Source organism: Anser anser, assembly GCF_964211835.1.
Source record: "Anser anser genome assembly, chromosome: 3".
Taxonomy (NCBI): domain Eukaryota; kingdom Metazoa; phylum Chordata; class Aves; order Anseriformes; family Anatidae; genus Anser; species Anser anser.
The window spans coordinates 79,206,896-79,219,579 of record NC_139722.1 but is presented as its reverse complement, the minus strand read 5'-3'; the positions used below and the strand labels follow the sequence as shown (position 1 = coordinate 79,219,579).

The 12,684-nt window shown below is 44.5% G+C and overlaps 2 protein-coding genes across 2 annotated transcripts; one reads left to right on the top strand and one right to left on the bottom strand.

The window, feature by feature from the left end:
• Positions 1–5: 5 nt before the first annotated feature.
• On the bottom strand, positions 6–5,795 carry SPRTN (SprT-like N-terminal domain). The gene is made up of 5 exons (XM_083831089.1): positions 5,459–5,795; positions 4,653–4,752; positions 3,766–3,894; positions 2,436–2,703; positions 6–2,166 (listed from the first exon to the last, which is right to left on the bottom strand). Exons 1-5 carry the CDS (start codon positions 5,734–5,736, stop codon positions 1,433–1,435), a joined length of 1,509 nt encoding a protein of 502 aa, XP_083687215.1. The 5' UTR covers positions 5,737–5,795; the 3' UTR covers positions 6–1,432.
• Positions 5,796–5,838: 43 nt separating this feature from the next.
• On the top strand, positions 5,839–11,494 carry EXOC8 (exocyst complex component 8). Its single transcript, XM_083831088.1, has 2 exons — positions 5,839–7,509; positions 8,163–11,494. The coding sequence occupies exons 1-2, from the start codon at positions 5,986–5,988 to the stop codon at positions 8,769–8,771; spliced, it is 2,133 nt and encodes a 710-aa protein (XP_083687214.1). The 5' UTR covers positions 5,839–5,985; the 3' UTR covers positions 8,772–11,494.
• The last annotated feature ends 1,190 nt before the right edge of the window (positions 11,495–12,684 follow it).

The window sequence follows — 12,684 nt, the reverse complement described above, 5'->3', positions numbered from 1 at the left end:
CCAAATTCTATTGCACATCAGTTTATTTGTCTCAAAAAAGAACTACAAGTATTGTATATAAAGATAAAATACGTGTATCTAAGGCTAATATAGCCATTTAAAGTTGTAGCATTGGTATTATATGAAACAGCATTTTTTTTTTCCCTTTTCTAACAAAAATAATCATAACCAGTTTTACAAGTAAGGGATCAAACTGTTAATCGTTTAACCAGTTAAGTACTTTCAGCAGCAAAAAGAACGGTAAACATTTCAGAAGGTTTATATTGAATACACATCTGCTCAGCAGCCACAATTTACAGCACAATGGCTTTAGTATTCAACTGCCTGGCCTGATGAATACTAAACACCAAACTGGCTGACTTACTGAAGTAGCAGAACAAAGACTGTCAGCTAAAGTCAATTCAATGCCATTTTGGTCTGTAAAGCACTGGAAGCTTAACTGAAAACTGAAAAACTGTGAAGCCTGTTATGACATGGCCAGAAACAGTCTTTACCAGTCTTGCTCCCAATATTCCTCACTTTCACTTACCAGAGCCAGCCCACGTGGGGCAGTTCATGTACATAATACCTGTATGCTGAGAAGTAGTAAGCTATCAATAAGTTTGTGCAAAACATCAGAAAAAAAAGTGGATGGAGAACCTAGCTGGGATCCTCGACCAAAAGACGCACAGAAGACCGAAGTTTATTAGCTTGCATTTGACCACTGCAACTTTTAACAGAATAGCTAGCTTTCAAATCCTCTTGGAAACAAAGCCCCGTTATTTATTTATTTTTAATTGAGCCCTCATAGCCTAGAGCCTCCTCCTAATCTACCAAGTATTCTGTGTTTGATTTCTTAGCATCTTTATTGCCCCTCTGGATTTCCCGTGAGTTTCTCATTCACATCTATCTTCTCTAAAAGGTCAGAGGTTAGAAGGACCACTTGAGAGTGTAAGGGTGGCTTAAGCAAAATACTTGCTGTTCTAAAACTATCTGGTGTTTAACTACGTTACAGTAGACAATGTTTATCTATTACAAGTGGTTAACTTTAAGAACAGCCAAAAATATGTAAAAAATGGTCCTAGGAACAAAGATAAATTAGCAGGACTTAAAATGTCTTCATTTTTAAAACTGCCTTGAAAACTTGCAGTTCAGCAAGTATCCACCTTCTCTTGCAATACCCAGGCTGTGCAATAAGAACGTTAGCACAAGCATCCACCTACTAAAACATGAGCATTAGAGTTTTTGTAACACAACTAGCAGCTAGTTTTCCAGTCAGTGCTGATGTGCAGCTCCACAGAACTTACTCTTCAGCATGCTGACAGTAGTTTAAATTGCAGTTCCGGACAGGCACACAGAAACAACTACAGCTAAGCAAACCCTGAGCAAACTAGTTTTCAAGCAGTGTTTTCAGCCTTGGTTTATTTTTTTCAAGGCAGCCCTCCGAGAGGCTTTACACAAGACAAGAATCAAGGTGTTCATTTATTTTAGGCTCCAAAACCTCAGCCTGGCAAACAGGACAACTGACTTTTTTTTCCTTCCATTCAGTAGCACTGGAACTTGCAGAAGAGGACACTGTAGATTCAGCTTTGGTTTTCACGGGTGTATTTATACTTAAAGTAGTATCAGTATTCTCTTTTTTTATGAAATAGTTTTCAAAGGCAGTTTTGTCTTCCTTTTTTGGCCATTGCTGCACTCTACTTTCCAAACCTTTCTTCTCAGATGCTACCTGACCCGTTGTTGCCTGCTCAAAACAAGTTAGTTTTGGTGGCCTGTTATTATAGCATGGTAAAGCCCTCTTGCCTTTTGCAGAGCCTTGCTTTGATTGCTCTTCCGTGGCACGAGAAATTTTAACAGGTGATCCGCCAACATTCTTGTACGCTTTTGTATCAGCAACAGAGAGTTTAGGGAAATCACGCTTCGAAGCCAAGTTCACCTTCTTACTGGTATCATCAGTATAGAACGGAAAAGAGATACCATTACGGGGTGATTTTTCAAATTTTATCTCGTTTTTAGGGATTGGTATTGTGCTTCCTGCTGATCGATGCTGCCAATCAGATTTTTCACTGTTTTTAATGCTGCTGATGAAATTTATGTTTTTTTCTGAGAGTCCATCTCTTCCTCCAAGCCGATAGCCATTTCCACTAAAAGGAATCAGATCTTTCTTAGCACCCACGTGTTTCTTGTCTGCAAAAGAGAAAAGCTAGTAACTTTTTCATATACAAACCACTGGCTTAGAATTTTATGCTTCACATGAAAAGTCTGCTGCTTGAAAACAGTGCAGCAAAATAAGTCTTCTGCAAACACTTGAGAAAGAGCCTAGAAATGCACATACAAAATAGGCTCTGTTCTTTGCTACGTAATAGTAACAAAGTTCACATAAGGGTGGACGTGTACGTGTTCAAGGAACTGTTAGGACAGAAACAGTTTGGAAAAGAAAAGAATATTTTAAATACCTTTGTTAGTTGACTTGGAATTTGGAAGTTCTGCTGGCTCGTTTTTTTCCTTGGATTTCTTAGAGAAGTTCTCTGGCTCCTTCACTTTTATGAAGGTACCTCCACACTTCTCTTGATGCTCAGCCCACCAGAAGTCTCGTGCAGAGGGTGCTCTATTCATCGAACGTTTCACATACCCAAAATAAGGTTTTCTATTTTGACAGGGGCCATTGCATCGCCACCAGTGCTGGCGGTACAAATCTACCTCATCATGAAAATTGTGATAGATCTAGGTTTAAAAAACAAAAAGGAGCACCAGTCATACAAAAATTTCTAATTTTATTAGTCACTATCTCTACAAACTTCATATATACACACACACCATCACTCCATTCTTTCATAAAACAGGTCAAAGATAAAGTACTTCTGCACATCAATAATGCGTCCAGAAGCAAAAAGAGAGTTTATCTGCTAATGGAATAGATATAGTATAAAGAAAGTCCTTCTCCAAGTGCCTTCTTCGCAAAATAAACATGATTTGTTCTTCTAGGGGACCTGAACACTGACAAGTGCTCTGTGATTTGAAAAGCCCTTGCATTGTTCCACTGAATTTTACTGCCCCGCTTTGAAAAAATTTTATTCTACCACTACTGTGAGAAACAACTTTTCCCTGTTCCCCACACCTTGGTTTTACATTTTAATCCGCAAGATATATTACTGCCACGATTTTCACATTACTGGTTAAAACAGGTGAACCTGGCTGGTTCTTTAGATAATAAACAGTTTTAAAAATGAAAAGATATATTGCTATATGTCCTGGCTATCTTGCTTGAACTGCAATAAAACCACTTTAAAAGTATATCTATTATTACACCCTAAACAACACATTGTTTAGAATGGATTGTACACAATACTAGTGTTGCATTCTCCCTCCAGCTATTATCTGAACTGATCTTACCAGGGACACGAATTTTAAGTATCATCCACTCATCAGCCTCTACTGATACAAATCTGAACTAAAACAGACTGCTCTTCCACAAATACTATTCTGTCTCTGAACTCGTAAGTTGTTTCGAGGTTAAAACAAACTTTACAGGAAAATTTGTACAGAGGGTATGTATGGTAATTATATGACTAAAAACTCACTGCATCTTCCTCAACTTGTTCCCTCCATCACCCCCCAACAAAATAGCTATGTAATTGTCAGAATTAGATGCAAATTTATAATGGTGTCAACTGCGGAGGTACCAAGGAAAAACAACTAGATTACTTATACCACATCCGGAATATCGAAAAACTTGTTACTAAATCAAGAAAAAAAAATATATTACATCAGGTGGGTTATGCTTACCGTGACATTGGCTCCAGTCAAGCGATTAATGCGACGCATGTGTTTGCAGAACTCTGGCCCATGAGATTCACGATCTCTGTCATTATTAGTGACAAAGAGCAGCGCATGAATCATTTCATGTAACAGTGTCTGAAACGACGAAAATTATTAGTTATTAACTGAAAAGCATTACATATAATTTCAGAATTAAGCTGGAAGTATTTTACTCCTTTACATTTATATTGGTACTGATCTAATTTTCATGCGTTCGCATGTTGAACCTGGGTCATAAAAACACAATACTTAATATGATGGGTAGAATAACTCAATTTCCATAAAATACTTACAAAGAGACATTCCAAAAAGGAAAAAAATAATCCTCAAGCCCAGTCAGATCTTTAAAGGGGTCATCCCCTCCACAACGAAAGAAAGAGATACTTGTAAAAAGGTTGAGACTCTATTTCATTGAGCAAAACTGAATGTCGAGCCAACTCAAATGAGTAGTCTGACAGATGCATAACAAGCAGCACAAAAATATATTTACAGTCATACCCTATATCCTTGTTTTCTGCTACTGGCCTAAAGATGAAGCTACAGCCATTTTCCCACTTGCACTTTCAGACTATTCTGTTTTCAATATTAAAGAATAATTTAGAAGCAAAGAAATGTGTTTTTTTGGCTTTCAAGTGAGTAAAAAAAGTGTCTTTAGACTCCTACTTGGAGCTGCTCCTTTAGGAGCATGCAACTAAAATGACACTGCCCACACAAGCAATACAAACACAGCAATAGTCACCACTGTTCTATGATCTCTAAGTCACCATACATAAAAATTGCGTTACGAAATGTAAAACATGGGGGGTGAGGTGCACTATGTTTTATGTGCAGGTTCATAAGCAATTTTCAAATACCTCAACAAGATCCCTCCTCGGTCTTAACTTAAGGAGCGGCTCACTTAAACGAATAGAACACATTCCACCTTTTCCTTCATATCTACACACTCCAGCACAGCTGAAAGAGACACAGAAACAAGATATTGAAAGCTATGTGTTTTTGCAATACACGAAGTAAACTGAGAACTGGGAGTTAAAATGCTGGCCCCTTCCAACACACGCTAAGTAGCTTTGAATATGAAACACGCTTTTGGTAGTTGCTCCAAGAACTCGACATCACTAAGCAAGGAATAAAAGCTCACAAGTTGTTCTTAATAAACTGTGATGGAACTACCAAAAGATAAAGTATAATTTATTAGAACTCTTATGAACATTTTATTAATAGCTGGCAATCCTGAAAATAAAATAAAATAAAAGAATATTCCAAGCTAACGTGTCCATGAAGGAAAGCACTGCTTTCATTAAAACTCCAGATGGAGAGAAACATCTAAAGCAGGGGCTGTGGGTCCACACTGGGGGCTGCTGCAATTTCATCCTCCCTCTACTTCTTTTGACTCTCACTGAACCTTTACGCAGTGGGTTGACCTATCAGAAAGCGTTTCAAATTTTGGTGTCGGTACCGAACTCTGCTTCTAGCAGCTCAATACCCCAATCTAAGGAGCAGAGGGGGTAAGACTCCAGCAGCCTGAGCTGCACACCTGCTGCCCGCACCCCAAAGCTCCCCAAACCCTGCGACAGGGACCGAGCGGCGCCCCGCACGGTCCCCGCCGGCAAGACACGGGGCTGCCCGCGGCTCCCAGCCCGTCCCCGTCCCGGAGCCGTACAGCGTCATGCGGGGGCTCCACGCCACCTCCACGGCGGCCAGGCGCCCCCAGAAGAGCGCCTCGTTGAGCTGCACGAACAGGCCGCGCACGTCGGGGCTGGGGTCCAGCAGCTCCCACGCCTCGTCCACCACCGACAGCGGCCGGAGCGGCTCGGGGACGGCCGGGGGCTCGGCACGGGCCGCCACCGCCTCCCCGTCCTCGGCTTCCCACAGCTCCTGCAGCTGCAGCGCCAGCGCCAGGTCGCCGTCCTCCCCCTCCGCCGCCCCCGCCGCCGCCATCTTGGCGGCCCCACGGCCTCCGCGCACGCGCACTGCGCCACAAACGGCGCAGCCTCGCAACTACGCATGCGCCCGCCTCGTCGCCCTCCCTCCGCCGTTCCCCCGGCGCCGTCGCCCGCCGGCGGCGTACGCAGCGCTGCGTGCGCAGGCGGCGTTACGTAGCGCCGGGGGCGTCCGCGGCGCTCTAGTGCGCAGGTGGCGTACGCGGCGCTGTTTGCGCGGGCGCGGCGGCGGAGCGGCGGCGGGGCCATGGCGCTGGGGGAAGGCGGCGGCGGCGGCAGCCGGCTGCGGCGGCAGCTGGAGTCGGGCGGCTTCGTGGCGGGCGAGTACGTGAAGCAGCTGTCGCAGCAGTCGGACGGCGACCGGGACCTGCAGGAGCACCGGCAGCGCATCCAGGCGCTGAGCGAGGAGACGGCGCAGAGCCTGAAGCGCAACGTCTACCAGAACTACCGGCAGTTCATCGAGACGGCGCGGGAGATCAGCTACCTGGAGAGCGAGATGTACCAGCTCAGCCACATCCTCACCGAGCAGAAGGGCATCATGGAGGCCGTCACGCAGGCCCTGCTCCTCCAGGCAGACCGCGACGACCCCGCCCTGGGCCCCCGCCGCGCCGCCGCCGCCGCCGACCCGTTCCTGCCGCTGTCGGCCAAGGAGGCGGCGGGCGGCGGCGAGGAGGGGCGGCAGCGGACGCTCACCACCCTCCTGGAGAAGGTGGAGGGCTGCCGCGACCTGCTGCCCGAGAGCCCCGGCAAGTACCTGGTGTACAACGGCGACCTGGTGGAGTACGACGCCGACCACATGGCGCAGATCCAGCGGGTGCACGCCTTCCTCATGAACGACTGCCTGCTCGTGGCCACCGCCCTGCCCAACCGCCGCGGCGCCTACCGCTACGACGCCCTCTACCCCCTCGACGGGCTGGCGGTGGTCAACGTCAAGGACAACCCGCCCATGAAGGACATGTTCAAGCTGCTCATGTTCCCCGAGAGCCGCATCTTCCAGGCCGAGAACGCCAAGATCAAGAAGGAGTGGCTGGAGGTGCTGGAGGAGACCAAGCGCAACCGGGCCCTCAGCGAGAAGCGACGCCTGGAGCAGGAGGCCTTGCCCCGGCCCGCCCCGACGCCCCCCGAGTCCACCAACCCCTTCGAGGAGGAGGATGAGGAAGAGGAGGAAGAGCCCTCTGCAGAGGAAGAGGTGGTCGACCTCTCGCTTGAGTGGATCCAGGAGCTGCCGGAGGACCTGGACGTCTGCATCGCTCAGCGGGACTTCGAGGGAGCGGTGGACCTCCTAGATAAGCTCAACGAGTACCTGGGGGACAAGCCCGTGAGCCAGCCCGTGAAGGAGCTGCGGGCCAAGGTGGATGAGCGGGTCCGGCAGCTCACGGACGTGCTGGTGTTCGAGCTGTCTCCAGACCGCTCGCTGCGAGGAGGGCCGCGGGCCACGCGCCGAGCTGTGTCCCAACTCATTCGCTTGGGTCAGTCCACCAAGGCGTGCGAGCTCTTCCTGAAGAACCGGGCGGCTGCGGTGCACACGGCCATCCGGCAGCTGCGCATCGAAGGCGCCACGCTGCTCTACATCCACAAACTCTGCCATGTCTTCTTCACCAGCCTTCTAGAGACGGCGAGGGAGTTTGAGACGGACTTCGCTGGCAACAACGGCTGCTACTCTGCCTTCGTTGTGTGGGCCCGCTCGTCCATGAGGATGTTTGTAGATGCCTTCAGTAAGCAGGTGTTTGACAGCAAAGAGAGCTTGTCGACCGCAGCGGAGTGCGTGAAGGTAAGTGTGACCACAGAGGGTGGTGTGACGAGGTGGCCTGAACGCAAGCTATAAGGTTTGCAAATCTTCATTTCTAACCCTAGAAATTGTTGACAGAGTGTTGCTGGAGAGGTTTCCTGCATTGAACAGTTCATAGTCACGTGGGGTTGGTTTGTGTTTTTTTCAGTTTATCAGAAGAAAGTGTTAAGATGAGAATGCACAGTAAGAAAAACCCTGCCCTTATCAGAAACACAGAATGTGTTCGTTCTTAATTTGCCGTTGACCAGTAGGAGATCCTAAAACTTGTAAAAACCCATCTGAATGATGAGTATTTTGAAGGCTTTTTGTTTGTTTTCCAAGCCTACTCTGGACTATGCTGCCTTGATCTTTTTGTGGGACTAGCTCTCTCAGGTTATGGTATCTTTACTTATAGTAGCTACTGATGGGGGGGAGGAAGGAGTTGTAAAGTGATTGTGCAGAGTATTTTTGACATGCATGGCTTGTCTTTCAGTTATTGATTTCTTTATTAATAAGGATTTTCTTAAGGCAGAAGAAGTAAATGAAACATGACAAATGCTTCCCTGCTTTCTGAGAATGATTGAAAAAAAGTTAATGTTTGAAGTGTAAAGGGGGCACGCAAGCTACTAACACTTTGCTTCTCATTAATACCCAAGGTAGCCAAAGAGCACTGCAAGCAGCTCAGCGAGATTGGACTGGATCTCACCTTCATCATTCATGCCCTCCTGGTAAAGGATATCAAAGGTGCTTTACAGAGCTACAAGGATATCATCATCGAGGCCACTAAGCACCGCAACTCTGAGGAGATGTGGAGAAGGATGAACCTCATGACCCCAGAGGCTCTGGGGAAGCTCAGAGAGGAGATGAGGAGCTGCGGGGTGGGGAATTTCGACCAGTACACTGGTGATGACTGCTGGGTCAACCTTAGCTATACCGTAGTAGCTTTCACTAAGCAGACTATGGCCTTCTTGGAGGAAGCGTTAAAGCTTTACTTTCCAGAGCTACACATGGTTCTTTTGGAGAGTCTTGTGGAAATCATCCTAGTGGCTGTGCAGCACGTTGATTACAGTTTACGGTGTGAACAGGACCCTGAGAAGAAAGCATTCATTAGGCAGAATGCATCCTTCCTTTATGAAACTGTCCTTCCTGTTGTGGAAAAAAGATTTGAGGAAGGAGTTGGAAAGCCAGCCAAGCAGCTGCAGGATCTGAGAAATGCTTCGAGGTTGATGCGTGTGAACCCAGAAAGTACCACCTCTGTGGTGTGAAGTGAACTAACTCTTCTTATTAACAGGGCGTGAAGGCACTTACTGAAAATGTTGTACAGTGAATATATGAACTAAATGGTTTTTTGAGTCCCTGAAAAATGTGGAAGGCTAGCTGCAGCATTACAGAGGCTGAAAAATTACAGTCATAGCCTTCAAGAGTTCAACACTTCTTTTGGGAGGGTGTATGGGAGTGAGAGGTAGGACTGAGGTTGCTTGGACAGCATATCCTGTAAGAGTGGTTGGTGTAGTGTTTGTGACTTGGGAAATACTATGATGTACAATTTTTGGCCAAATGTTTGTGAAAGTCTTAAATATATGTAAACTGTGCAGCAGGAAAAGATCACTTCTCGTCACATTGTCCGAGTTCTTTTTTTAAGGCAGTGTTCTGGTGGAAGGGGAAATGCTAAAACACTCCCAGGGTGTGGTATTTGGTGAGGCACATCCACCATCTAGATGTGACTCAGCACCGCAGATAATGTGGATTTGCACATTGTGATTCCTTTGGTAGCAATGCAGACTCTTCAGTTTCTCCTACGTGCAAAATCTCTTCATTCATTCCAGAGACAGATCTAAATTAAAAATCTCATTTGGATAGATTTTTTGTGTTTAGGTGAAGGGGCTTTTTCCTCTAATAAGCTTGCCTGTCAGCTTAAAATACTGCTCTTAGAAGACAAACCCACTGTTGTCAGAAACGCGCGATCCCTGCAGAGAACAAATGAGGATAGTTTTCTTCCCTTCCCCTTTGCGTTCCCCTTGTTTTTTCATGGACTTCACTGGGCTCAGCTCCACGTGGTGAGGTATGCGCTCTTGCTCAAGGTGCTGTCGTAAATGATTTATGGGCCATTACCTGCTGATAGAAACCACAGCGAAGAGGCATAAATGCTCTTGATATGCTCAAACAGGGAGAGAATCATAAGATACTGCTCCGCTTGGAAGAAACTGGATTCTAGTTTTGCTGTACAGAAGCAGCAGAGAATAAGAAGACAGGGTTTAGGGCTTTTTGTAAATCACGTCATCTTCAAAATACACACCCTAACTCTCCTGAAAATATTACTGTTTCCTGTAATACAGCAATAACCAAGAACAATCCTTTTTACAGAAAACACAAGGACTGTTATCTGGTTGAGAACTCAGGTGTAGGTGGGGGAAGTTTATGCGAATGCTTTCTTGTTTGGATTGAATGGTGATGCCTATCTTGTTCAGTAAGTGGCAAAATATGAGATAAAATAAGCCAAGTCTTACATAAAGCCTGCCTTTAGGAAGCTGTCAGCATCACCTTCTAAACTGCACAAACTTCCCTTTTAGTGCAGACCTTAATTGTGAGAAAATTGCTGCAGTTTAACATTGGATTAGACCCTCAATAAGTGATCTTAACTGGAATAATTGAGTATCCTATTCCTCTTGTGTTTTCAAATGAAAGCTTTTGCAATTTGTGTCATGATAATGAATGCCTCATGACTGCGTGAGCAAACAAAAGAAACCACTAGTAAAACATTCTGTCTCCATTATTGCTTATACTGGAGGTGTATCATTTCTCCATGTTTTCACACTTCTGGTTTAATGCAGCCTTTGCTTTGGTGACTAGTTTTCATTCTCTTGATCTTTGGATGCATTTTGAGCTGTCAGGTTTTGCGAAGTGTCTGCTTGCTTGCTCTCCAACGTTTGAGTATTTTGCTAGAAAATCAAAAAACAATGTTTTTTAAAGTGTAACTCAGTGCTCTGAGCTAAAACTGTTTGAAAACCACTGTAATAACTATAGTTTTAATTTAAAGTACAGGGCTGAGGAGAGTTAGCACTCATGTGAATGTTAGCTTCAAGAGAGCACCGAACAGGCGTATTTTTTTTTTTTCCACTAGTGGACTCTCTCGGATACCAGAACCTGGTGAATTGTATTAAAGTAATATATTTTCTGTCAACTGTTTCAAATAGGCAAAGGTAGAAATCCGGATTTACTTAATTTGAGAAATATTTTCAAGTGGATTTTAAGTGAGAACTCTGCATGATGGTGGGCATTTTGGAAGACAAGGAGAAGGGAGGGCATTAATCTATTTAAGGCATGCAGGTCCTCCTGATCTTGTATCTGCTGTTATCTGTGGGGCAGTCGGCTTACGTGGATGTTGGCTTTAATGGATCAGGGAATCTGACCTTTCACTTTGGTGATCAAATGTCATTTTCATGTGCCTGTTACAAATCCACACATTTGAATTGTATAAGCTGGTGTAAGGAGCACTGATAATTTTTAACTTGCAAATCTATTAAAGTCATATGGAAAGAAAAACAATGGCTTAAGGAAAATGGTGTTTAAATTACATTAGCCCCACTTTGTGTGTTAATTCAGTTACAGACAAAGCCGACACATGCTGAAAGTCATTGTTTAATAAATACGTTTCAGATTTGCAGACAGCAGTTTTGAATGTCACTTTTCTTTTCCTGAGCTGCTCACTTGTGGAGGTAGTGTGGCTCAAATTGGGATTTGCAGTAACTACTGAACAATACAATAGCAGTTTTGTTGATTTGGGGAAGAGCTAGCTGTAATTTTGCTAGTTATTATTTCTCTTGAGAGAATTGCATATAAAATCTGGTTTCCTTTAGCTGCTGTGACAAAATTGTGATGTGTAAAATGATTTTTCTTTTTAAATTCAGATGAATTTATGTATTAGAATTTAATGCAATAACTTTTCTGAACAGTGAGGACCATATATTAAAACCTTTTGGACATACAACACCAGTGGTGTATTTCCGTTATTATTACATCATCATCAGAAGGAGAATGTTGAGGGCCTGTTTCAAAGTCCAAGTCCATTAATAAATCTCCAGTGATGTCGAAGAGCTTCAGGTCAGTCAACATTCGTGAGGTGGATGTATGAGGCAGCAAGGTGATAAAAGCCAAGAGATGCTAGTTACACTGTCAGTTATGTTCTTACAAAGTCAGCACATAGCGTAATAAGGTGAAATTTAAAAATAATGTTTCTCAAAATCTGATTAAAATTAAGAGGCTCTGCTGTAGTCTACTCTGATCTGGGCTAGATATACGAGGCCTTACCAACATCAGGACACTGTAATATCATAAAGTTTACTATCTTCCAGAGCTGATTTTGCCATTAGATACATTCATACTTAACGCTGAATATGCAGTATGCCCCATCCTCTCACTAGGTGGAGTTTTGTCAGTTGAATCCTCCGCGAGCCAGGGGCAGGTATGGATGTTAAATATGTACTGCCTTGCAGCTTGCCTGGGGACGTTTTTATAGTACCATTGGGAATGAAGATGCTGCAACAAATGATTTGAATTTTAGCGTTAACATGTCACAACTCCTTGCTTGGTACTGCTTTTCTCATGTGCTTCCTGATTTTTGTACCACCAGTCTCATAATTCTTCATGTTTCCGTTTCCTGCAGTGTTTCTCCACCATTAGCAGGCATCTTGTGGAGGATCTTGGTTTCTCATGTCTACTTTTTTTAGAAGTATGTACCAATATGTGACTACTGATCTGCCTCAGAGACTTTCTGCTAGACTGCAACCCCCTGCAGGGGTATGGAAAGTTGCTTGTCCCAGCTTCAGCTATCTCATGGTTGCTGCTAACTCTTTACAGCTAAGTGAATGGTATTCATTTTAGTGAGTTCTCATAGCCAAGCCTGCGTGGCCTGTTGTCATTTTACTTCAAGACTGGACTGAAATTCCAAATGAGAGCTCAACCAATCTCATTCATAATGCAGCTTTGTACTCTTAGCACAGTCATGCAGGACCCTAACACCAATCTTCATAACTTACACACTCCTTAAACTCCTCTTGCACAACTCATATTTTAATTGGGCTACCTTTTACTTAAAAATATTAGTAGTTCTGCAAGCTCGTTCTATGAAGAAAGTCAAATCCAGCATGTAGCCTATCTGTCAGAGTTTTGTGAGCATAG

Coding starts and splice junctions, on each gene's coding strand:
- SPRTN (XM_083831089.1), bottom strand. CDS start 5,736: ATGGCGGCGGCGGGGGCGGCGGAGGGGGAGGACGGCGACCTGGCGCTG. Junction 4,753..5,458: donor TGGAGCCCCCGCATGACGCT/GTACGGCTCCGG, acceptor TGTCTCTTTCAG/CTGTGCTGGAGTGTGTAGAT. Junction 3,895..4,652: donor CGAGGAGGGATCTTGTTGAG/GTATTTGAAAAT, acceptor TCGTCGTTTCAG/ACACTGTTACATGAAATGAT.
- EXOC8 (XM_083831088.1), top strand. CDS start 5,986: ATGGCGCTGGGGGAAGGCGGCGGCGGCGGCAGCCGGCTGCGGCGGCAG. Junction 7,510..8,162: donor CCGCAGCGGAGTGCGTGAAG/GTAAGTGTGACC, acceptor TTAATACCCAAG/GTAGCCAAAGAGCACTGCAA.